The sequence below is a fragment of the Pagrus pagrus genome, assembly GCF_965226575.1.
Source record: "Pagrus pagrus genome assembly, chromosome: 22".
NCBI lineage: Eukaryota > Metazoa > Chordata > Actinopteri > Spariformes > Sparidae > Pagrus > Pagrus pagrus.
In genome coordinates this window covers 685,409-711,614 of record NC_140204.1, presented here as the reverse complement: position 1 = coordinate 711,614, position 26,206 = coordinate 685,409, and the positions used below count along the sequence as shown (strand labels likewise).

Below are 26,206 nucleotides of genomic sequence, written 5' to 3'. Positions count from 1 at the left end.
TGTTGTTTTTCATTTCTTTATTTTATATATTATTATTATTATTATTATCATTTAATATGAACTGTATATATATATATATATTTAATTATATATAAGAACTTGCAACTGTCTAATGACACCCAGTCTGTGTATAAGAGAGAGACAGCACTTCATCAGCACACACACACACACACACACACACACACACACACACACACACACACAAGGTATACAGTATAAATATATATATTTATTTTTATTTTTATTTTTTATTGTATTATATTTGTACATATTTGATTCTGTGAGTTGTATTTGTTTTGTTTTCACTGACTCTTGATGCTTTGGCAACAAAGTTCTTGTAACAGTCCAGAGAGAGAGAGAGAGAGAGAGACATTGAGAGAGAGACATGGAGAGACAGAGAGAGACAGAGACAGAGACAGAGACATGCAGAGGGGGTGGAGAGACATTGTGACAGTGAGGGGTGGGAGCTGTCGGAGGTATATAAGGTCACTGGTCTTCCTGCTTTCTGCATTTGCTTCCTGCCGTCACTCTGCTCATCAGATCTGAGACTGCACCTGCACAGGTAGGCTGACCTCCCTGTCTGTCTCTGTCTCTGTCTCTGTCTCTGTCTCTGTCTCACTAGTACTGGGTTTCTGATTGATCCAGTTGTTTGAGTTCATGTTCTTGATAGTTCTGATTGTGATTCAGACACTTTTGACTGACCAATGTGTGTGTGTGTGTGTGTGTGTGTGTGTGTTGGTGATTGATCAGGATGTCGTGGGAACAATACATCACCAATCTGAAGGCCGACGCGCAGGTCGAGGAAGCAGCAATCTGGGGATTTGACAAGGGAGCAGAGTCCAAATGGGCCGGGGGGGCCGGCCTGGACTGCATTACGGTACACACACACACACACACACACACACACACACACGCTGTAAAACGTGAGTCTGTGTGTTTGGGTCATCAGCAGGTGTTACACTGTAAGAGATGGTGCTCTGAAGAACCATCATCACCCTTTAATCTGTCAGCAACAGGTGACATCACACTGAGAGCTGGCACCCCATTGGCTATCACTCGTGTTTCAAAGCTGTTAATTAGCTTCTAAAATGCTTCTTGTAAGGTTTTTGTGTGTGTGTGTGTGTGTGTGTGTGTGTGAGTGTGTGTGTGTGTGTGTGTGTGTGTGGCACAGGCTGGCGGAGCTGCTGCTGCATTCAGGCGCTGCAGGTCTGAAGCATCTCTGCAACAAACCGCTTTATTTCAACGCACTGACTCTGTTCTAGAGAAGTCCTGACGAGAAGGGAACCCGACCCGCTGACGGGCTGAGAGCTCTCGCCTCATTGGCTGCTCAAAGTCTTTTACTTCAAGGATGGTTCTGATGGTCTTTGATAGTTTTTAAACAACAGTGATCTACTTCAGGCAGTCCTGTTTGAGTCCGGGCGGTCCTGTTTGAGTCCAGGCGGTCCTGTTTGAGTCCGGGCGGTCCTGTTTGAGTGGCAGAATAAAGGTTGTTTCCGGGTGTTTCTGTGGTTTCAGAGCCTGCAGGCTAAGCATTGCTGTAACTGCCTTATAAGGACACGGTGCTGAAAAGAGCGGCAAATACAGGAAGTGGAGACAATCACTTCTTGTTTCACACACACACACACACACACACACACACACACGCACACACACACACACACACACACACACACACACACTACCTAAAGGTCTTCACTCTGATTGGCTCGCTGGTTTCAGGATGTGGTTTTGCAAGCAGCAGTGTGTGTGTGTGTGTGTGTGTGTGTGTGTGTGTGTGTGTGTGTGTGTGTGTGTGTGTGTGTGTGTGTGTGGTGTGGTGTCCTGACTCGTCCTCCTCGTCTTCTCTTCCTGGACTTTCTCCTGCAGCTCAGCTCAGAGTTCCTGTGTCACTGATCATTTCATGGATTGATCGGTCGTATTGACGAGTCCTCAGTGTCCCAATACAACGATGCAGAGGAGGGAAGTAACAGAGTACAAACACTTAGTTACTTACTGTCCTCCAGTACATGTGCCAGGCGTCTGTACTGTACCTGAGCATCTGTGACTCTCCCTCTCTACATCTGATGATGAGGAGGTGAATTATGGATTATTGTTATTTGGCGTCATCGCACGCCGCCTTCCCAACATCACGAGACTGATGTCACTGATGTCGACCTATCAGAGCGCATCACGCACGGCAGACGCAGCGAGACGAGACAAAGCGTGCTGGTGATGACGACCTGATGAAAGTGAGGCAGGCGGCTGAGAAACAAAACGTGAAGTGAAGAAACAATCCTCTGACTTTTGCACTCAATGTGAGGACGTTTCAGAGCCTGTACTCTATTACTTTAGTAGAGTACAGAAGTTGAATCAGTACTTTTACACAAGTATCTGAACTCTCTCTACTGGAGGACAGACTGTGAACCTCTGACTGCTTTATTCAAGTAAAAGTTCTGCTTTTAAAAAACAAATCAGTGGTTCTGACCCGGCACCTGTTCCAACAGAGTGTCTGGTATGAAATGTTATTATTATAATGAGGAGAGGATCCAGATATTTACATGTCTGTACGTATAGAGTGATAAAATCTATTCTCAGAATAGTTTTGACTTTTTCATCATGAAATTACGACTTTATTCTCCGACTGAATGACTCGATGAGTTTAGACGAGGAGCTGCTGAAGCATCGGCTGCACTTTAAGTCGTGAAACATACAAACGTGAAAGCATAAAAAGAATGTGTGTCCGACTGCAGTAATGAGGACGAATGGTGTGTGAGGTGTGTGCTTGGTATTTATGTTTTTTATTTATGTTTTGCACTAATAAGGAGTTGCTTCTCAATTTCGTTGTACATCGTACAATGACAATAAAGATCTATCATCTATCATGACAGACTTTTAAACTATAGAGTGAAAACAAAGTTCGTTTGAATCAGACTGTCATTTCTTCTTCCCAAGTCGAGATAAATCCTGATGAAATAAAGTGTTTTGTTGAAAGGACGAGGCCAAAGACAAAAGTTTAACTCTCAGACTATATTCAGATGTCAGATGAGCTCTGATCAGAGAATTAAACCTGAAACCATCATTTAAAAAGGTTGAGAAGTGATATATAATTGATATCATTCAGTAGGAAATCAGACAAATTAGACCATTCAGAACTCCCCTGAGAATCTTCATGTTTTTAAGTTTTCTTCAGTATCAAAGTGATCCAGTGACAGTTGTCTGTACGTATATGGGTATAATACAAACAGGAGCTGCTAACAGCTAATTCGGCTAACATCAATGGAGACTATGTTAATAAATGGAAACAAATATTATCAGACTAAAACTCTCGCTGCAATTCAGCATCAAACATCTCACTTCCTCTCCAGGAGTCATAACTGAGTCAAATCTGCAGTCACAGACATGAAGCACATGATTTTGGTTCAGGGCGACTTCGTCTCCTCCAGGACGTCATTATCTCTCATGTCCTTCCAGGATAAATGTCCATGAATCCACTTAGAATTCAGACAAAAAAGACCATTCAGAACTCCCCTGAGAATCTTCATGATTTAAGCTCTCCTCAGTGTCAGAGGTCACCGATGCCATAAATGAGTAGGTCCTTGTGGGTAGTTCAGGGGCCGTGGGAGTGTGTAATATTCCCCTGGTGGGCCTCTCCTTGGTTTATACCTCAGGCCAGATGTGATATTAACCTGTCTGTCTCTCTGCCTGTCTCTGTCTGTCCCTCTCAGGCGGAGGAAATTAAAAAGCTGGCTGGTGACAGGTCGGCTTTCAGGCAGTGTGGCCCGCACATCGGGGGGAAGAAGTGCATGTTGCTGACCGACCAAATGGACACAGAGGGTGTCTTCGCCCTGAACCTGAAGACAGCAGCAGACTCTGACGGCAACCGCTACTCAATATGTGTCGGCAAGACCAACAAGGGTAAGACAGACAGGTAGAGAGGGAGACAGCTAGAGACAGAGGGAGAGAGACAGAGAGAGAGGGAGACAGACAGAGAGAGACAGAGAGAGAGAGAGACAGAGGGAGACAGACAGAGAGAGACAGAGACAGAGACAGAGACAGGGAGAGACAGCTAGAGACAGAGACAGAGGGAGACAGACAGAGACAGAGACAGAGAGAGACAGAGGGAGACAGACAGAGACAGACAGCTAGAGACAGAGAGAGACAGAGGGAGACAGACAGAGAGAGACAGCTAGAGACAGAGACAGAGGCAGAGAGAAAGAGAGAGAGGGAGACAGAGGGAGACAGAGGGAGACAGACAGAGAGAGACAGAGACAGAGACAGGGAGAGAGAGACAGAGAGAGACAGAGAGAGAGAGAGACAGAGACAGGGAGAGAGAAAGAGAGAGAGGGAGACAGAGGGAGACAGCTAGAGACAGAGACAGAGGGAGAGAGAAAGAGAGAGAGGGAGACAGAGACAGGGAGAGACAGCTAGAGACAGAGAGAGACAGACAGAGAGAGACAGAGAGAGAGGGAGACAGAGACAGGGAGAGACAGCTAGAGACAGAGACAGAGGGAGACAGACACACAGTATGCTTTTTCTTGTTGCTGTAGTTGGACCTGTCTCACCCACGTGTCTGTCTGTCTGTGTCCACAGCTTTTGTCATAGTAAAGGGCACAAAGGACGCCAACGGAGGACGTCTGGGTGACCTGACGTTCAGAACCGTCGATTACCTCCGGAAAGCGGGTTTCTAGGACAAGATGGCCGCCCCCTGCTTCCTCCTGTGCACCATCATCTCAACGGACTGATCTCAGTCCATGTTTGTCTTGTTTGGACCGTCAGCTGTGTTTCTGCCACCAGCCATGATTAAAGTATTAGCAGTGTGTTCTGATGTTCTGAGCGCTGACGGGTCGGGTTCGATCTCTGGGTCAGTGTTACGTTTTTGTACGGTGGAAACAAAAATAAAGAGACGGACGTGTTCATTGTCCTCCGAGTGTTTCTGTCTGCGTCTGTGACCACCTGAACCACTGCAGTCAGGACAGTCAGGGTCAGTGAACGCACCACGAGCATGTTAGCATTTAGCATGTTAGCCAGACCCATCATGCACCTGTCAGACCCGCACCATCATGGGTGGGTTTGGATCTGGGCCTTCAGACTGATACGAGCAGTTTACAGACCGGTTCACACATTTACCACAAACGTTTCCATATTTAATGAAACATTAAATATATTTAATGAAACATTAATGAAACATTAAATATATTTAATGAAACATTAATGAAACATTAAATATATTTAATGAAACATTAATGAAACATTAAATATATTTAATGAAACATTAATGAAACATTAATGAAACATTAAATATATTTAATGAAACATTAATGAAACATTAAATATATTTAATGAAACATTAATGAAACATTAATGAAACATTAAATATATTTAATGAAACATTAAATGTGAACTACACTTGATGAAACACTGAACCTGTTTCAGTCACTGAGCCCTGCTGGGCCTCACAGAGTGTCGGCGCCCCCTGCTGCTCATTATTAACACTATACTCTAGTTACTATTACTGCATCAACTACTTTTACACTCATACTGCTGTTACTTGTGTCTATTACTTTACTCCTACTACTCTGATTACTATTACTACAGCTGCAGTACTATTACTTCTACTAATACTACCTCACTACAAGTACTAGTACAAATACCTGGTTACGTTACAGCCTGACTCGTACTAATACAACAAAATACTCTTCAAATGCAGTGATGGAATGTAACCAAGTACATTTACTCGAGTACTGAACTAAAGCACAACTTTGAGTTACTTGTACTTTATTCAAATATTTTCATTGTCTGTTACTTCACTCCTCCACTACATTTATTTGATAACTTCAGTTACTAGAACTTGTTACTTGTACTTGTAACTTACTTGTAACAGTTACTACAGATTACTTAAGTAACAGTACAGATGAGTTATTACTTTAAAGTACTCTTGGAGTATCCCTAGTAAAAGTACTGGATGTGCAGTTAAATGTTTTCAGAGACTGATGTCCAGTGATGGAGTGTAACTAAGTACATTTACTACGTTTAAGTACTTTTTATATAAATCACAAGACAACAGGTTTAAACTGTGTTTTATCAGAGTAACGTGAAGGCTTACTCTGAAATGTAACTAGTAACTAAAGTAATCAAATACATGTAGTTTAATAAAAAGTTGAGTACAGTACTCAAATGTAATGGAGTAGAAGTATAACAGATTACTCAAATATCAGTCACAGACAGGAACATTTTACTGCACAACCAGTACTCTATTACTGATACTTTAAGTACTTCTCAAATTACTTCTGTACTTTGACTGAAGTAGGAGTTTGAATGCAGGACTTTTACTTTACTTTCACTTGTAATGGATTACTTTTACATTGTGGTGTTGGTACTTTTAACTTAAATAAAACATCTGAGTACATTTTCTACCTCTCAATGATGGAATGTAACTAAATACATTTACTCAAGTACTGTACTGAAGCATAACTTTGAGTTACCTGTACTTGTTCTTGAGTATTTCCATTTTCTGTTTGTTTATTCTTCCACTCCACCACATTTATCTGACAGCTTTAGTTACTAGTTACTTTACAGATTACATGCTGCTTCAGAGCCACAGCAGAACATTTATAGATGAATTGATCGCGATCAGCAAACTGTTTATATTCATACACACTGTACATGTTCATATATGGATCAGTTACTTTTGATACTTCTCTACGTTTAATATCAGATACTTTAAGACTTTTACTCAAGTACTCTTATGTGTGACTTATTGTAACGTGGTAACTGAACTGTGACCGGAGCTTTATTGATACAGCCGCTTGTTGACAGTGAAGTCAGGAGGACAATCAGACTGCAGCGAGTAACAGAGAGTAATGGAGTAACAGAGTAACAGAGCAGCAGAGTAACAGAGTAACAGAGTAACCTCCTCACAGCTGCAGTCATGTGCACTTATATTTAGCAGCAGTAAAGGCTACAGGGACACTGGGCGGCTGCAGTGTGGACACTGTGGAGTACAGTCAGAGGTGAGTGTAAAGGGTAAGGTGTGTGTGTGTGTGTGTGTGTGTGTGTCTGTGTGTGTGTGTGTGTGTGTGTGTGTGTGTGTGTTGGGGTTAGTGCCCTTTGCAGTGAATGCTAAGACTGTCTCACATTTCCCCTTTAGATGAACTTTGACCTTCTCCCTCTGAGTTAGGGACCGTCACACTAGTTCACACCGCAGAGCCATGAGAGGATGCAGCTAACGCGGTGATACACTGACACTGTAACGGCAGTAATCAGATTACAGTAACTCTGAGTTGATTCTTCTCCTGAAACAGCAGCCACATTTTATTTTACAGAAGAAGTTCATCCTGCAGACGCAGTCTTCAATAAACCTGTCCAGCTGCTGACGCTTTAATACTGCTGCTCCTTCAGATAACTGCTGCAGCTGCTCTGCATGTGTTAGCAGCAAACGTCCTGTTTTCCCAGGACATGTCCTGTTTTCACGTCCTGTCCTGGCTGTCCCGAGTTTTTTATAAAGTGGTGAAATGTCCTGTTTTTCATTGGGCCATTAAATTGACGCTCACAACGAGCGAGCAGACAGCCATAGCACTCCATAGCACTGAATTTTGAGTATCATATCTCGTTGCTGGGCCGAGTGTCCTGGTTTTTGGTAATCAAAATATGGTCACCCTATGTTAGCAGTATGTTAGCAGCAGTGTTAGCCGTACTGTTAGCAGCAGTGTTAGCAGCAGTGATAGCAGCAGTGTTAGCCGTACTGTTAGCAGCAGTGTTAGCAGCAGTGATAGCAGCAGTGTTAGCCGTACTGTTAGCAGCAGTGTTAGCAGCAGTGATAGCAGCAGTGTTAGTGGCAGTGATAGCAGCAGTGTTAGCCGTACTGTTAGCAGCAGTGTTAGCAGCAGTGATAGCAGCAGTGTTAGTGGCAGTGTTAGCAGCAGTGATAGCAGCAGTGTTAGCCGTACTGTTAGCAGCAGTGTTAGCAGTACTGTTAGCAGTGATGACAGTGTTAGCAGCAGTGTTAGCAGTACTGTTAGCAGCAGTGTTAGCCGTACTGTTAGCAGCAGTGTTAGCAGTACTGTTAGCAGTGATGACAGTGTTAGCAGCAGTGTTAGCAGTACTGTTAGCAGCAGTGTTAGCAGTGATGAAAGTGTTAGCAGTACTGTTGGCAGCAGTGTTAGCCGTACTGTTAGCAGTGATGACAGCGTTAGCAGCAGTGTTAGCAGTACTGTTAGTAGCAGTGACAACACTGACCCCTGCAGGAGGTTGTGGACACCACAGCCTCTCCCGCTGAGACAGAGATGCTGCAGTATAGATTATAAGAAAATACTGACAAAGATAATCAGAGTACGAGTAAAATGGTTAAAATAATTATTAACAAATATGTGAATCACAAATCCATGTGACACCTGTGTACATGTGACACCTGTGTAGTAGAAATAAAAGTACTCTAGGAAACACAGGTGCAGAGATACGTGGCTCATGTCTACATGTGGTACCAGTACTGTAACTGGTCACAGGTTCTGGTACTGTGCCGTCCTGACTGTATTTAATGTCTCGGACAGTGCTGCGTCAGCTGTTTGTGCCGCAGGTGTCTTTACGTTTTCCTGCCGTCCTGTCCCTGGCAGACGCTCCCTGCCTCTCCACCCGGCCTCCTCCCCCTGTAAGGGAGCGTCTATAAAAAGCCAGCAGCCCACCGGACAGACACTTTCCACATCAGTAGGACAGTCAGACGGACGGACAGACGGCCGAAGACGACACCTCCTCTCTTCTCTGACAGCAGGACTCAGGTAGGCTGAAGCAGAGTGAGTCCTCGGCTCTGGTTGGTCACTTCTTCTCTTATGTTTTGTTTTACTGAGAAGCTACTTCCTGTTTGTTTGTCACCGTTTCTTTAACTTCATTCTGAAGGTTTAGTTGAGTTTGCAGAGTGCAGAGGGAGTTGGGCCACGCTGGCTGTTAAATCAGATGTGTGCTGCTCAGTGTCACCACGTCATCGTGTTTCTGACTCTATCTGAACCAGAGACAGAATCCTCCAGAACCGACTCTGAGCTGCCTGAAGGTCAAACAGCTGAACTCATGAAGTCTGGTAAACAGTGTTCAGGAGCACAAAGTCCAGACAGATGGGCAGGCAGACAGGCAGATAGACAGGCAGACATACAGGCACATAGACAGACAGGCAGGCAGGCAGGCAGACAGGCAGGCAGGCAGATAGACAGATAGACAGGCAGACAGGCAGACATACAGGCACATAGACAGACAGGCAGGCAGGCAGGCAGGCAGGCAGGCAGATAGACAGGCAGGCAGGCAGACAGGCAGGCAGGCAGATAGACAGGCAGGCGGACAGACAGGCAGGCAGGCAGGCAGACAGGCAGGCAGGCAGATAGACAGGCAAGGCGGACAGACAGGCAGGCGGACAGACAGGGTGATGGAAGAAGTAGTCAGTTCTTTTACTTGATGAAAGTACAACTACCCCAATGTTGAAGTACTTTCAGTACACAGAGACACTACATCTGATGTTACACAACATTAACACAATTATGTTTTCTGATATTTTATGTTTAAATATGTGAATAAAACATTACCTAGTTAAAAATCCACTGACAGAAGCTAATGTACCCTACAGATACTAACAGACTAAAGCTAACAGACTCAAACTCATAAACAAAAACGAACAGTCTGAGATAAAAGCTAAATTATACAAGCTAACTGACAGAAGCTGGAAGACAAAAGCTAACAACTAAAAACTAGCACACAAGATCAGAGGCTAACATCAACACAGTTCCTTTTTGTATTATTACTGCATTGTGTTTAAATGTGTACCCATTAGCATTAGCATTAGCATTAACCTTCATGTAGTTGTTCTGTGAATTACATATTTTATTACTTTTGTATTCAGAGTAGCAGCAGTATTTAGAAGAATCCTAGTTGTATTAGTTGCAGTATTTCTTAGCAGTAGGAGTCTTTGGTGTGTGTGTGTGTGTGTGTGTGTGTGTGTGTGTGTACAGTAAAGTCCCTCTAAAGGCCAGCAGTGTACTGTAACCACTCAGCTGTTGTTCTGCTGGCATGTCTAGAGATCAGAGATCCTACATGACACACTCAGTCAGACATCAAGGGCGTCCTGGAGACATCTGTTCAGACAGGGCGGCAGTTAGCAGCAGTGTTAGCAGCAGCAGTGGTGTTAGCAGTGTTAGCAGCAGTGTTAGCAGCAGCAGTGGTGTTAGCAGTGTTAGCAGCAGTGTTAGCAGCAGCAGTGGTGTTAGCAGTGTTAGCAGCAGTGTTAGCAGCAGCAGTGTTAGCAGCAGTGGTGTTAGCAGTGTTAGCAGCAGTGTTAGCAGCAGTGGTGTTAGCAGTGTTAGCAGTGTTAGCAGCAGTGTTAGCAGCAGTGGTGTTAGCAGTGTTAGCAGCAGTGTTAGCAGCAGCAGTGTTAGCAGCAGTGACCAGCGGAGTGTCTCTCTGATCTGTAACACATTAAAGTGAGACAGCGAGACATTTAAAGACGTCTCCTGGAACATACTGCGCTGTTTTCTGACATTTAATAGACAAAATGATCGATCGAGTGATTGATCTATAAAATAATCAGTCATGGAAACACGGTCAGCTGCAGCTCTGGCTGGTGTTGAAGGAGCAGTTATCAGACAGGCTGAGATCATTTCCACTGCACAAATACCTCCTCAAATGTCAAGAGCAGGAGTACGTGTGTGTCTGTGTGTGTGTGTACTGTAACTCTATAACAGTGAGGAGTGTGTGTGTGTGTGTACTGTAACTCTATAACAGTGAGGAGTGTGTGTGTGTGTGTACTGTAACTCTATAACAGTGAGGAGTGTGTGTGTGTGTGTGTACTGTAACTCTATAACAGTGAGGAGGAGGTCCTGACCTGTACAAAGGTCAGGGAAAAGGTCACACCCCAGACTTACTGTATTTATAACTCCCCTCAGAGGAGAACAGAGCTCTCTCTCCTTAACCCCCCTCCTCTGGCACCAGAATGGTCTCTCCCTCTTTCCTATTGGTGCTGGTAACAGCCTGTCATGAGTGCAGCTCTGTGATTGGCTGTGTGGGAGGGGGTGGGTGGAGTCTAACAGGGGACAGGGCCTGCCGCCTGCCTGTAGTCATGGAGGCATCATGGCGTTACACAGGATCTCTGCAGCAGGTCAGACACACACACACACACACACACACACACAGTGAGTTCAGTGTGTGACCTCTGGTTCACAGCTGTTTGTTGTAAAGGTCAGGGTGACGATGGGAGAGGTCAGGTCATATCCGTGTGTTCGGTGTTTTGTGTGATGAATGTTTGGTTCAGGAGTTCAGCTCTTCTTCTCCTTGAACATCTTTGTGTTTTTAACCTCAGGGTTAAAAACACACACACACACACACACACACACTGTTCTGTGACCACACACACACACACACACACACACACACAAAGAAATTAAAGACATATTGTTTGAATTTGCTGTATCGATGTACTTTTGCATCAATTATTCTGTTTATTTACTGTCCAATTTATCTTCATTATGGTTTTTATAATGTATTTATTTATTATTTATTTTGTATAAGTCAAAATAATACAGCAATAACTTTAAAAAATAAATCTCTAAATAAATACATTTTAAAAAATGAATGAATATTTAGTACCGTCTGAATACAGGGGACTGAAACTGCCAAAATCAAAACTAAATAAAGAAATGACTCAAGAATTAAATAAATATGCCATTTAATACACCAATTTTTATTGATTATTTAAATAAATACATACTATGAAATTATTGTAAATAACTGGGCATTCATTGATTTGTCAAATGTGATGAATTGGTATTTTTATCTCAAATTGCGTCTTTAATTTATTTGTATTAATCCGTCTTTTATTTACTTTCTCACTTCATTTACTATTTTATTTATTCGTTTTTAACTGTTTTTATTTATTTCTGTATTTTCCTTTTGCATTCTGTAAGAAAATACATAAATAAATACATTAAACACAGAAAAATCAATACATTAATTACTAAAATGGTGAGAATAATCCTAAAGTAAATAAATAAGGGGATCAACAACAAGGCCCATGAATATAGACATATCAGTTTGTCAGGTTCTTTAATTGATTAATGACTTCATTCATTGTTTGGTGCATTTATTTATTTATCTTTGTTAGTTTCAGTCCTCCATCACCCAGCTGTATCATCCCAACACATATCAGGGTGTCATCTGCATATACAGAAAACTCACCTGTCTCCCCACCTTTCTCCCCACCTGTCTCCCCACCTGTCTCCCAACATGTCTCCCCACCTGTCTCCCCACCTGTTCCCCCACCTGTCTCCCAACATGTCTCCCCGCCTGTCTCCCCACCTGTTCCCCCACCTGTCTCACCACATGTCTCCCCACCTGTCCCCCCACCTGTCCCCCCACATGTCTCCCCACCTGTCTCCCCACCTGTCCCCCCACCTGTCCCCCAACCTGTCCCCCCACCTGTCTCCCCACCTGTCCCCCCACCTGTCCCCCCACTTGTCTCCCCACCTGTCTCTCTGTCTCAGTCAGGATGTCTATCACTAAGATTCACGCCAGGGAGATTCTGGACTCCAGAGGAAACCCCACAGTGGAGGTGGACCTGTGGACAGCCAAGGGTGAGCCCCGAGCAGCTTTATGTATTTATACAGTTAGCAGTACGTTAGCATGATTGGCTAACAAAAGTAGAGGTGGGGTATCGTAATTGTTTTCTTACGATTCCTGAATTATGTTTTAACTAGCTCTTAGTACATTAGCTCGATGCTAACATTTAATGGGAATTACCTTTTTACGTGCTAACAGAAACTGATTGTAGATGGCCAGTGTTAGCAGAAAGACTGGGAGCAGAGGGAAACTGTTAGCTTAGCTTCATCAAAAGAGAGAAACGACTATAACTGTCTGTCTGTCTCTCAGGTCATTTCAGGGCAGCAGTTCCCAGCGGTGCATCAACCGGAGTCCATGAAGCTCTGGAGCTCCGCGATGGAGACAAGAGCCGCTACCTGGGCAAAGGTAGGAATGAGCAAGGCAGCAACAGGTCGAGGGTTCAAATCCCCACAGGCTGAGCACATGTTTGTGTTTCTGTCTGCAGGCACCATAAAGGCTGTGGACCATGTCAACAAGGACATCGCCCCCAAACTGATCGAGAAGGTATCAGACAATAATCAATATGTTGCTGCTGTCCATACAATGACTGATCATCCCTGACTACTGCTGTCCATACAAACTCTTATTGATCAGTCCTGACTACTGCTGTCCATACAAACTCTTATTGATCAGCCCTGACTACTGCTGTCCAAACAAACTCTTATTGATCAGTCCTGACTACTGCTGTCCATACAAACGATTACTGATCAGCCCTGACTACTGCTGTCCAAACAAACTCTTATTGATCAGTCCTGATTACTGCTGTCCATACAAATGATAACTGATCAGCCCTGACTACTGCTGTCCAAACAAACTCTTATTGATCAGCCCTGACTACTGCTGTCCATACAAATGATAACTGATCAGCCCTGACTACTGCTGTCCATACAAATGATTACTGATCAGCCCTGACTACTGCTTTCCAAACAAACTCTTATTGATCAGCCCTGACTACTGCTGTCCATACAAACTCTTATTGATCAGCCCTGACTACTGCTGTCCAAACAAACTCTTATTGATCAGTCCTGACTACTGCTGTCCAAACAAATGATAACTGATCAGCCCTGACTACTGCTGTCCAAACAAACTCTTACTGATCAGCCCTGACTACTGCTGTCCAAACAAACTCTTACTGATCAGCCCTGACTACTGCTGTCCATACAGAAACTTATTGATCAGCCCTGACTACTGCTGTCCAAACAAACTCTTATTGATCAGCCCTGACTACTGCTGTCCATACAAACAATTACTGATCAGCCTTGACTACTGCTGTCCAAACAGAAACTTATTGATCAGCCCTTCTTATCTTGAGGCTGTTTTAAAAAACACTGTCTGTCTCTCTGCCTGTCTGTCTCTCCAGAAATTCAGTGTTGTCGAGCAGGAGAAGATCGACAACTTCATGTTGGAGTTGGACGGCACTGAGAACAAATGTAAGGACCTGTGTGTTGCTCTCTGACCTGTCTGTCTCTCTCTGTGACCTGTCTCTCTCTCCCTCCGTTACCTGTCTCTCTCTTTGACCTGTCTCTCTCTCTCTCTGTGACCCCTCTCTCTCTCTGACCTGTCTGTCTCTCTCTTTGACCTGTCTCTCTCTCTACAGCTAAGTTCGGTGCTAACGCCATCCTGGGCGTGTCGCTGGCCGTCTGTAAGGCTGGAGCAGCGGAGAAGGGAGTTCCTCTCTACCGCCACATCGCTGACCTCGCCGGACACAAAGACGTCATACTTCCTGTTCCTGTGAGTGGGAGGGGCTTCCTACTGGGTTGGAGGGGCATACGCTCTGATAGCTTCAGAAGACATGAGGGAACAAAAGGAAGTGATCCCCTAATTGTACAGCTTGTCTGCTGTAATCCAAGTCTCCAGAAGCCCTCAGATCCCAAACTGATCTGAGAAGATGTTATTTACACCCTGGTGCCCCCACTTCAGATAGTACTTGAGTAAATGTACTTGTTACCTTCATCACCGGTGTCGTCTCCTCTCTGCAGGCCTTTAACGTCATCAACGGTGGCAGCCATGCTGGAAACAAGTTGGCCATGCAGGAGTTCATGATTCTTCCTGTCGGAGCCGCCAACTTCCACGAGGCCATGAGGATCGGAGCTGAGGTACTGAGACACCTTCAGTGGTTCTGTTGTGTTGGATATTCTTTATTTGTGTAACACCATCTGACTGTGTCACCACGTGTTCAGGTCTACCACAACCTGAAGAACGTGATCAAGGCCAAGTATGGAAAGGACGCCACCAACGTGGGAGATGAGGGAGGCTTCGCCCCCAACATCCTGGAGAACAACGAGGGTGAGATGTCTGTCTGTCTGTCTATAGCCATGAGAATGATGCTACATTCAGGGTGTGTCATGTATTTGAGTCATGATTGTGTAAATACATCATATTATGTATTTATTATATATTTTAATATGTATTTATCTTCATGATTAAAAGGCTCCTCTGACAGCTGCAGTCCTTCATGTATTATAAAAACATCTTGTGTCTGCTCCTCGTGCAGCTCTGGAGCTGCTGAAGTCAGCCATCGAGAAGGCCGGTTACCCCGACAAGATCATCGTCGGGATGGACGTGGCCGCCTCCGAGTTCTTCCGCAGCGGAAAGTACGACCTGGACTTCAAGTCCCCCGACGACCCGGCCAGACACATCAGCGGAGAGAAGCTGGGAGACCTGTACCGCAGCTTCATCAAGAACTACCCCGGTAACCACATGAACACACACTAATATCTAAGAGATACCAGAACATGATACCAGAACAGAACATGTTGAGGACAAACCCAGAGACTGTATCAACTCTTACTGGACTCTTTGTTGACCGTCCAACACTTCCTCTGCCTGTCTGTCTCCAGTCCAGTCCATCGAGGATCCATTCGACCAGGACGACTGGGAGAACTGGGCCAAGTTCACCGCCTCCACAGACATCCAGGTGAGACACAGACAGGCAGTGGTGGGAGAAGTAATCCCACAGTGTAGAAGTAATCTGTTACAATAAACTACTCTTTATTCTTTCCTCTGACGTGTTTCACAGCTGGAAACCTTGTTGTTGCACGAGAGCGCCCCCTGCAGTCACATTAAAGACTCATCTGTGTGTGTGTGTGTGTGTGTGTGTGTGTGTGATTTCTTTGAACCAATCAGATCGTAGGAGATGACCTGACAGTGACCAATCCCAAGAGGATCCAGCAGGCGGTCGACAAGAAGGCCTGCAACTGTCTGCTGCTCAAAGTGAACCAGATCGGCTCAGTGACCGAGTCCATCAAGGCGTAAGACGTCTGTCTGTCTGTGCACCTGTCTGCCTGTCTGTCTGTCTGTCTGTCTGTGCACCTGTCTGCCTGTCTGCCTGTCTGTCTGTCTGTCTGTCTGTCTGTGCACCTGTCTGACTGCCTGTCTGTCTGACTGTCTGACTGCCTGTCTGCCTGTCTGCCTGTCTGACTGTCTGACTGTCTGCCTGTCTGACTGTCTGATTGATGATGATCTGGTTAACTGTGTTTAAACTAGATTTCAACTTATTTTGTCTCTCTCTCTCTCTCTCTCTCTCTCTCTCTCTCTCTCTCTCTCTCTCTCTCCCCCTCTCTCCCCTGTCTCACTCTCTCCCCTGTCTCACTCTCCTCCCTCCCCACCTGTCTGTCTCTCAGGTGTAAGCTGGCTCAGAGCAGTGGTTGGGGTGTGATGGTCAGCCATCGCTCTGGAGAGACTGAAGACACCTTCATCTCTGACCTGGTGGTCGGACTGTGCACTGGACAGGTAGACACACACAGACATACAGACAGACAGACAGACAGACAGGTAGAAGGACAGACATGTAGACAGGTCCACAGTAATATAAACAGTCATACAAGCAGGCAGGCAGACAGGTCAGAGCATGGATGAAAACAACTGGACTAACAACCTGTCTCTCTCTCTCAGATTAAGACCGGTGCCCCCTGCAGGTCAGAGCGTCTGGCCAAATACAACCAGCTGATGAGGTGAGAACTTCCTGTACACATCACTTTACAAAGTAAAAGCATGGTTGTTTAGTGTACAAAGTAAAAGTAGTTTTGTTGAGTCGGAACAGATGCACAAAGCAGACAGAAGATGAACTGACCTGTGACCTGTGACCTCTGTGACCTCTGTGCACTGTGACCTCTGTGACCTGTGACCTCTGTGCACTGTGACCTCTGTGACCTGTGACCTCTGACCTCTGTGCCCTCTGACCTGCAGGATCGAGGAGGAGCTGGGAGGCAAGGCCAAGTTCGCCGGCAAAGACTACCGTCACCCAAAGATCCACTAAAGCTCCGTCCTGACTTCCTGTCTGTCGCCATGACAACTGACTGACAGCTGATGACCTCTCCCCCCCTACAGCTGGGGTTGAGAGGTCAGAGGTCACGGCGGGTTCGACCCCGCCTTCCTAGTTATAATTCCATTAATGATGTTTTCTATATAAAACACAATAAAGACGAAAGTATAAAACAACACGTCGGTCTGGTTACTGTCTCCAACTGCTTTTCATTTACGTCCTTCATTAATGTGCACAGAGAGAGGAGGAGGAGCGCACTGCATCATGGGAAGTCCCCCCCAGTCTAAGCCTATAGGAGCATCCTGAGGAGCCGGTCTGAGGCAAACCTGAGTGAACAGCTGTAGTATCATCATTGTCCAGCAGAGCTCAGTGTAAAGATACAGTTAGTCTATAGGGCTTTTATTTTGAAGGACAGCATCGTACTGTCTGGGGTGGAGGTGACACCAGGTGTGTCTCTTTATGTGGATTCAAACGCACCAACATCCACAAACATCCACGAGACAGATGAGAAACAGTGAGACACAGTGAGACAGGTGAGACATGTGTGTCACAGGAGACAGGTGAGACAGGAGACAGTTTGACTGCAGCCTCACAGGTGGAAACAGGAAGTGAGAGCTTGGTGATTTTCAGGTGAAACCTGGACTGAATAGTTTCTAACCACAGGTGTGTTTCCTGCTGATAAAAACTGGATCAACAGGTGTGAAACACAAACACACACAGGGTCACAGACACTGCAGCTCTCTGCGTCTTTCCTCATACCTGTCACGTCCTCAGGTGTTTGTCTCTTGGACATTCTGAGTCTGAGTCACCTCAAGAATATGAATCCATGATAGAAACTGATCAGAATTACAGTTCCCATCATGCTTTGGGGGAGACTGGGATGGATTTGTTCTGCAGGCCGGCGACAGAAGAAAAACCTCTCTCCTGGCCAGCAACTTGACTGGAAACCAGGCCCAGAGGCTGGTGTTTAGAGTGCAGCACCAGAGACTAGGGGAGACCAGAGACAGGGCAGCAAGACTGGAAAGCAGAAAAACCAGAGACCAAAGCACTAGGACTGGAGACCACAGATGGGTCACCAGGACTGGAGACCAGAAACAAGGCACCAGGACTGGAAACCAGAGACAAAGCACTAGGACTGGAGACCACAGAGGGGTCACCTGGACTGGAGACCAGAAACAAGGCACCAGGACTGGACACCACAAACGTGGGGACCAGGACTGGACACCACAAACAGGGAAACCAGGACTGGAGACGAAAGACAAAGCACCAGGACTGGAGACCACAGACGGCTCAACCAGGACTAGAGACAGGGCACTTGGACTGGAGACCAGAAACGGGTCACCAGGACTGGAGTGAAGAAACAAGGCACTAACTGGACCCCCAACTCAGGAACAGAAATGGCATCAGCCAACTCAGGAGCAGGAGAGACATCAGAACCAGGAGGTAGGCAGACCTTGCACTCAGACATGTTGGACCTGTTTGTTCACATTCAGCAGCTGCTTCACTGGAAGCAGTCAAAGTGAAAGTGCAGTTCAGTCCTGGTGTCAGTGGACGGTCAGCAGGAGGACAGTGACGACTGGCTGTGAGCTGATGTCCTCCATGTGTCTCTGAAGTGAAGCTCATTAAAGAGGACTTTGTGCTGGTTGTAGCTGTGACTGGAAGATGAAGATGTTTGTGGTGTTTGTGATCCTCGTGCACGGTAAGATAACCTTCCTCCCTCTGATCTGATCATCACCTCAGTCCACCGCCGTGTCTTTAATGTGGGTTTGCGTCATGTTCACTTCATCAGTGTGTTTCAGCTCCAGGACCATGTTTTCTTCAGAGAAACACATGAAGAACAGATGAAAGGCAGCAGATGTTCACTGTGTCTTTAACCCTGATGAATGTAGAAGACTGTACAGTCGCACTGTCCTCACTTCTGGTCTTCAGGATTAGATCCCTGCAGCTCGCTCACACTCTGATGGCTTCTGTTAACAGACGTGATGACGATGCTTTGCTGACAGCAGCGTCACATGTGGATGTAGATGTTGGCCTTCATTCACACAGAGTCTGAGTTGAGCTTCAGCAGCACAGTTTACAGGCTGCACACACTGCAGAGGACCACATTCACTCATCACATGAAATAAGGCTGCTGTCATTGACCCTCTCTGTCTGTGTGACCTCACAGTTTCCCAGCATGCCTCAGCTGTGGAGCTGCATGAGAGGGACCCGTTTGTCCTGCTGCCCTGTGACTTTCAGACTTTTGAACTGGACGAGCCCTCAGTGGTGTGGAGCCGCTACGATCTGGATCCTTCAACCGTCCACCAGCGTCAGCAGGAAGGTGACTAACTTAAACACCAAAACCAGCTTTACAGCGGCCGAACGTCCATGAAGACTGACGCTCTGGAAACTGGAGACCTCAGCCTCAACCTGACAGACCTCCACCTCTCTGACAGCGGCTCCTACACCTGCACCGTCAGAGGGTTCAGCTGGGGGAGACAGAGAGAATGGAGAGTGACAAGCGTACAGCTGCAGGTCAAAGGTCAGCAACTAACCCTAAAACCTACTGTAGATACAGGTCAAAGGTCAGAGGTCATGTTCTTTATGTTTCTGGTTCCCACAGAACGATTCCCATCCTGGGCCACAGCTCTCCTGGTTCTTCTGGTTCTCCTGGTTCTCCTGCTTCTCCTGGCTGTTGGACGTCTTGTTTCTGGAGCTCTTTTCCTACATTTTAGGCACTATTTCATGTCAGGTATGTCACTACTACACTACCCATCATGCAGATGGGCAGCATCTTTACTCTCGTGGGTCCCTGACTGTTGAGACAGACTGTCAACAGTGAGGTCTGGGATTATAAGAGAAGGATGAGACAGTGAGGTCTGTGATTATAAGAGAAGGATGAGATAGTCTGGGATTATAAGAGAAGGATGAGACAGTGAGGTCTGGGATTATAAGAGAAGGATGAGATAGTCTGGGATTATAAGAGAAGGATGAGACAGTGAGGTCTGTGATTATAAGAGAAGGATGAGACAGTGAGGTCCTGTTACCATCACAGTTCCTGCTGCTGTCTGTACAGCTGATGTTGTGGTTTGTTGTCCTCTCAGTCTACCAGGTGGAGGTGGATTCAGGGGTGGAGTCTGTCCAGCTGCCCTGCAAAACCACAGTTCACCTGCCTGAAGACGCTAAAGTGGTGTGGAGGGACAATTTAAGCAGTAAGGTCCATGTGTATCAGAACGGCTCTGACCAGCCTGAACAACAGTACATTGTTTACAGAGGTCGAACAGAGATGAAGAGAAACCTGCTGAAAACTGGAGACCTCAGTCTGACCCTGAAACACCTCACATACAAAGACAGAGACACCTACACCTGCACCGTCTACAACAGGGAGGAACACATCCTGATGAAGAAACATGTGCTGCTGCAGGTCAAAGGTCAGTACTGTAGATACAGGTCAGTACTGTAGATACAGGTCAGAGGTCAGAACTGTAGGTACAGGTCAGAGGTCAGTACTGTAGATACAGGTCAGAGGTCAGTACTGCAGCTACAGGTCAGAGGTCAGTACTGTAGATACAGGTCAGAGGTCAGTACTGCAGCTACAGGTCAGAGGTCAGTACTGTTGATACAGGTCAGTACTGTAGAAACAGGTCAAAGGTCAGTACTGCAGATACAGGTCAGAGGTCAGTACTGTAGGTACAGGTCAGTACTGTAGAAACAGGTCAAAGGTCAGTACTGTAGATACAGGTCAAAGGTCAGTACTGTAGATACAGGTCAGAGGTCAGTACTGCAGCTACAGGTCAGAGGTCAGTACTGTAGATACAGGTCAGAGGTCAGTACTGCAGCTACAGGTCAGAGGTCAGTACTGTTGATACAGGTCAGTACTGCAGCTACAGGTCAGAGGTCAGTACTGTAGATACAGGTCAGAGGTCAGTACTGTAGCTACAGGTCAGAGGTCAGTACTGTAGATACAGGTCAGTACTGTAGAAACAGGTCAAAGGTCAGTACTGTAGATACAGGTCAGAGGTCAGTACTGTAGATACAGGTCAGTACTGTAGATACAGGTCAGGGGTCAGTGCTGTAGATACAGGTCAGAGGTCAGTACTGTAGATACAGGTCAGTACTGTAGATACAGGTCAGAGGTCAGTACTGTAGATACAGGTCAGAGGTCAGTACTGTAGCTACAGGTCAGTACTGTAGCTACAGGTCAGAGGTCAGTACTGTAGATACAGGTCAGTACTGCAGCTACAGGTCAGAGGTCAGTACTGTAGATACAGGTCAGTACTGTAGAAACAGGTCAGTACGGTAGATACAGGTCAGAGGTCAGTACTGTAGATACAGGTCAGAGGTCAGTACTGTAGCTACAGGTCAGTACTGTAGCTACAGGTCAGAGGTCAGTACTGTAGAAACAGGTCAAAGGTCAGTACTGTAGATACAGGTCAGAGGTCAGTACTGCAGCTACAGGTCAGAGGTCAGTACTGTAGATACAGGTCAGAGGTCAGTACTGCAGCTACAGGTCAGAGGTCAGTACTGTTGATACAGGTCAGTACTGCAGCTACAGGTCAGAGGTCAGTACTGTAGATACAGGTCAGAGGTCAGTACTGTAGCTACAGGTCAGTACTGTAGATACAGGTCAGAGGTCAGTACTGTAGATACAGGTCAGAGGTCAGTACTGTAGCTACAGGTCAGTACTGTAGCTACAGGTCAGAGGTCAGTACTGTAGATACAGGTCAGTACTGCAGCTACAGGTCAGAGGTCAGTACTGTAGATACAGGTCAGTACTGTAGAAACAGGTCAGTACGGTAGATACAGGTCAGAGGTCAGTACTGTAGATACAGGTCAGAGGTCAGTACTGTAGCTACAGGTCAGTACTGTAGCTACAGGTCAGAGGTCAGTACTGTAGAAACAGGTCAAAGGTCAGTACTGTAGATACAGGTCAGAGGTCAGTACTGCAGCTACAGGTCAGAGGTCAGTACTGTAGATACAGGTCAGAGGTCAGTACTGCAGCTACAGGTCAGAGGTCAGTACTGTTGATACAGGTCAGTACTGCAGCTACAGGTCAGAGGTCAGTACTGTAGATACAGGTCAGAGGTCAGTACTGTAGCTACAGGTCAGAGGTCAGTACTGTAGATACAGGTCAGTACTGTAGAAACAGGTCAAAGGTCAGTACTGTAGATACAGGTCAGAGGTCAGTACTGTAGATACAGGTCAGTACTGTAGATACAGGTCAGGGGTCAGTGCTGTAGATACAGGTCAGAGGTCAGTACTGTAGATACAGGTCAGTACTGTAGATACAGGTCAGAGGTCAGTACTGTAGATACAGGTCAGAGGTCAGTACTGTAGCTACAGGTCAGTACTGTAGCTACAGGTCAGAGGTCAGTACTGTAGATACAGGTCAGTACTGCAGCTACAGGTCAGAGGTCAGTACTGTAGATACAGGTCAGTACTGTAGAAACAGGTCAGTACGGTAGATACAGGTCAGAGGTCAGTACTGTAGATACAGGTCAGAGGTCAGTACTGTAGCTACAGGTCAGTACTGTAGCTACAGGTCAGAGGTCAGTACTGTAGAAACAGGTCAAAGGTCAGTACTGTAGATACAGGTCAGTACTGCAGCTACAGGTCAGAGGTCAGTACTGTAGATACAGATCAGAGGTCAGTACTGCAGCTACAGGTCAGAGGTCAGTACTGTAGATACAGATCAGAGGTCAGTACTGCAGCTACAGGTTATTCAAAAGTTATTCAAACTGCTGCTGCTGTCTGTACAGCTGATGTTGTGCTCAGTCTCAGTCTGTCAGGTGGAGGTGGAGGAGGGGGAGGAGTCTGTCCAGCTGCCCTTCAAAACAACACCTGACCTGCCTGAGGACACTACTGTGGAGTGGGTCTGCTATGAACCCTCATATAAGACAGTCCACCTGTATCAGAGCAAATCTGACGGGCCTGAAGAACAGGACCAGGATTACAAAGACCGAACAGAGATGGAGAAAGACCCGCTGAAGACTGGAGACCTCAGTCTGACCCTGAAAGACCCCAAAGAGACAGACACAGGAAGATTCAGGTGTAGAGTCTACAAAAAGGACAGAAACATCCTGAGAGCGAGAATAGTGGAGCTCAAAGTCAAAGGTCAGTATGAAGATACAGAACAGAGGTCTGTGTGTCTGTCTCTGGTTGGCTGCTTGTCTCTGGTTAGTTGCTTGTCTCTGGTTGGTTGCTTGTCTCTGGTTGGTTGCTTGTCTCTGGTTGGCTGCTTGTCTTTGGTTAGTTGCTTGTCTCTGGTTAGTTGCTTGTCTCTGGTTGGCTGCTTGTCTTTGGTTAGTTGCTTGTCTCTGGTTGGCTGCTTGTCTCTGGTTGGTTGCTTGTCTCTGGTTGGTTGCTTGTCTCTGGTTAGTTGCTTGTCTCTGGTTGGCTGCTTGTCTCTGGTTGGCTGCTTGTCTCTGGTTGGTCGCTTGTCTCTGGTTGGCTGCTTGTCTCTGGTTGGCTGCTTGTCTCTGTCTAACTGTCCTCTGTCTCCTCTGCAGGGAGGACTCAGATCAAAGATGAAACAGTGGACATCAGGAACAGAAGCAGCTCCACTGATCCGACTCCTCTGATGGCTGATCAATCTGTTTGATCGGTCTGTTGGTCAATCTTTGATTATTGATCTGATGTGACTTTGGATCAGAGACAAAATGGACGTGAAGGAGCTGATGGACGACGGATGAAGACAGGAGGACGCTTCGTCAGCTTCTTCTTCACTCTGACTCCTCCTGCTGACTCTCATACAGGGTGTGTCCAAATTCAGGGGCTGCATCCTTCGAAGGACCCGGCCTTTGTGGACTCCGAAGGCCAGGTCCTTCGGTGATTCCTTCGAAGGCCGCATCCACCGTTGTTAAATTGGACGGTCTAGCCTTCGGAGTATTTCCTGGTTGCGTCACCAGATGTCCCCGCCCCTTACCCATATGTCACGATTTCTGCCGCCCAGGCCCACGAAGGAGAGTTGACTGAATGGATTTTATGGTTTTCTGAATGTCTAACATTTTGAAAGTGAAGGCTTTTAAAGCTTTACTACCAACGGCATAATGCTAATTTATGCCGTATGCTAATGCATCACCAGCGTCACGTATTTTAACTGAAAGTCCGCTGAAGTTTAACATATCTGGTGTTGGATGTTCAAATGAGTAAAAACCGAGTATAAACCCATTACTAACATTTAAATGTCAAGTCTGCGCCCCTTTTCTTGCTTCCTCTTCTTTTTCGGGACTGAGCACCGGCGCAAAGGATCTTGGGATATGGGAGGCCGCGAAGGATAGTAGCAGTGCCTCCTCCAAAAAGAAGGCAAAGAAGGCTGCATTTGAAGAAGCCTTTGCGCAGCGTTGTGACGTAATTGGCCTTCAAATGCGCCCTGCGAAGGATGCAGCCCCTGAATTTGGACACAGCTACAGTCTACACACTCACTATTGATGACTGTTGATCAGTGATGTCAGAGTGATGTCACATGTTGTTTGGACTGAAACATGGTTTAGACCCTTTGAGCTCTGACAGTAAAGTGTAAATTCCCCCTCAGATGTACAGACAGCATGTCTCCACTCTGTGACAGCAGCATGAACATGGATCTGAAGCTGTGAGTGATGATTCATGAGGCAGCTTCACTTTGATTACAGCGCCCCCATGTGGCACAGCTTATTTCTACATGCGTGATGACAGAGGACACTTTGTAACATCACAGCTGGACGTCTTTTAAAGGAGCAGTACACTTGTGTTGGTCCTTCATGCTGTTTGGGGCAGATTTGTCTGGTTTGAAGTTCAGATGATATAAACTCAACTCAATGTAGAATAAAGTTGATCTTAACCTTTAACGACAGTTTAACAAATCCAGAGTTTGGACGTGGTTTTATATAATTAATTTCTCAGATGTCCTCTTCATGGATGATTCAGTTTTTACATCATTTTAAAACAAATTAAGGATCATTGACTGTTTTCTATTTGTATGTTACTGATCATGAGCATGTTGTTGTTTACCCTCCGGCAGCTGGAATAAATCCAATAAAGGATTCAGACTTTCATGTGTGCGTCACTCAGGTGTCGTCTCGTCTTTGTTTGTGTGGAAAACCCAAATCAAAGAAGAAAAGTGTGAAATCATCAGTTACATCAAATATACAGTGACACACTGTCTGTGAGAGCTGTGGTTTGTTTACCCTCAACAGCTGATTGGACATGAAACCCTGTCTCACTGTGTGTCTGTCTGTCTGTCAGTCTGTCTCTAGTGGACAGGTTGTAGTATCTTCTCTGTCCAGCAGAGGTCAGTGTCACATCAGTGATTAGATTTTCTTTTCTTTCTGGTTTTAATCTTTACATTTTCTTTATTTCTTTGACAAACACAAACATCTGATATTTCACTGTATTTTAAAACATCTCTGGTTTCTTGTTTCACGTCTCTCAGGTTGTTTGAAGGAGAAACTTGTTCAACACTAACCGATTCTTCACACTAACATCTGGTGTGTGTGTGTGTGTGTGTGTGTGTGTGTGTGTGTGTGTGTGTGTGTGCTGATGAAGCATGAAATCCACAGCAGCTTAATTGAATTAGACACACGCACGTTTATCAGGCTTGACAGGACGTCTTCCAACAGATGTTAAGTAGACTGTGTGCGTGTGTGTGTGTGTGTGTGTGTGTGTTTATTATTTTTCTCTTCTAAACGTTTTAAACGTTAAAATAATTGTGCAGACGAGCTGTAACTGCTCCTCTGAGCTGGACCCACATCACCTGGTCCACTTGAACAACACCGTCACTGAACGTGGTCTCTGTGGTTCTGAGCTCATCAGCAGAACCAGACTCACTCTCCTCTGGTCTCTGTGGTTCTGAGTTATCAGCAGAACCAGACTCACTCTCCTCTGTCTCCTCATTTGTTCTAACCTTGTGAATTCAACACAGTCACTGTGAGCTGAGGTGGAAACAGACTATTAAAGGAGCAGAACACATTAAACTACACCAGGTTGCATCATTTCCAGGTTGAGGCTTTAAAAACTGATATAAACTATATATTACTGCATCTGAACACTCATTGGCTGCATGTTGCACCAATCATCAGAGGGCTGCCGTGTGATTGGCTCAGGAGAGAGGAGGAAGAAAAGAGAGAGAGTGGGTCACTGGTCTACGCCATCACTCATTGGCTGTTGTGGGCTCAAGGGCGGGCCTAGACGCTCCTACCTGCTCCAGTGAGCTGTCAATCAAACGCCGGCCATCTCCTGATCTCCAGCGTGGAGGGATGATGGAGTCTGCTGTGGAACGAGAAGAAGAAACATCTGGGATCTGTTCTGTTGTGTCATTTCATCACCATTTCATCAGTCAATCAAGATATTGATTATTGATTATTGATATGTTCTCACGTTTAG

At 45.8% G+C, this 26,206-nt stretch overlaps 3 protein-coding genes across 5 annotated transcripts; all 3 read left to right on the top strand.

Annotated features, from left to right (window-relative positions):
• Nucleotides 1-477: 477 nt before the first annotated feature.
• LOC311252025 (profilin-1-like) lies at nucleotides 478-4,900 on the top strand. The gene is made up of 4 exons (XM_084344776.1): nucleotides 478-562; nucleotides 751-877; nucleotides 3,705-3,894; nucleotides 4,570-4,900. Exons 2-4 carry the CDS (start codon nucleotides 752-754, stop codon nucleotides 4,665-4,667), a joined length of 414 nt encoding a protein of 137 aa, XP_084200902.1. The 5' UTR covers nucleotides 478-562; nucleotide 751; the 3' UTR covers nucleotides 4,668-4,900.
• Nucleotides 4,901-8,605: 3,705 nt separating this feature from the next.
• eno3 (enolase 3, (beta, muscle)) lies at nucleotides 8,606-17,043 on the top strand. 3 transcript variants are annotated; one of them, XM_084344756.1, is made up of 14 exons: nucleotides 8,606-8,750; nucleotides 12,489-12,578; nucleotides 12,874-12,969; nucleotides 13,049-13,107; nucleotides 13,964-14,033; nucleotides 14,201-14,334; nucleotides 14,583-14,699; nucleotides 14,784-14,889; nucleotides 15,098-15,295; nucleotides 15,444-15,520; nucleotides 15,730-15,854; nucleotides 16,227-16,335; nucleotides 16,498-16,556; nucleotides 16,792-17,043. In XM_084344756.1, exons 2-14 carry the CDS (start codon nucleotides 12,494-12,496, stop codon nucleotides 16,859-16,861), a joined length of 1,305 nt encoding a protein of 434 aa, XP_084200882.1. In that variant the 5' UTR covers nucleotides 8,606-8,750; nucleotides 12,489-12,493; the 3' UTR covers nucleotides 16,862-17,043. The 3 variants fall into 3 exon arrangements, with proteins under 3 accessions (XP_084200882.1, XP_084200883.1, XP_084200884.1); XM_084344757.1 differs by having other exon boundaries at nucleotides 8,684-8,750; nucleotides 12,493-12,578; XM_084344758.1 differs by having other exon boundaries at nucleotides 8,722-8,765.
• Nucleotides 17,044-17,190: 147 nt separating this feature from the next.
• Nucleotides 17,191-24,879, top strand: LOC311252010 (uncharacterized protein). Its single transcript, XM_084344755.1, has 3 exons — nucleotides 17,191-19,598; nucleotides 19,951-20,277; nucleotides 22,622-24,879. Exons 1-3 carry the CDS (start codon nucleotides 19,235-19,237, stop codon nucleotides 23,425-23,427), a joined length of 1,497 nt encoding a protein of 498 aa, XP_084200881.1. The 5' UTR covers nucleotides 17,191-19,234; the 3' UTR covers nucleotides 23,428-24,879.
• The last annotated feature ends 1,327 nt before the right edge of the window (nucleotides 24,880-26,206 follow it).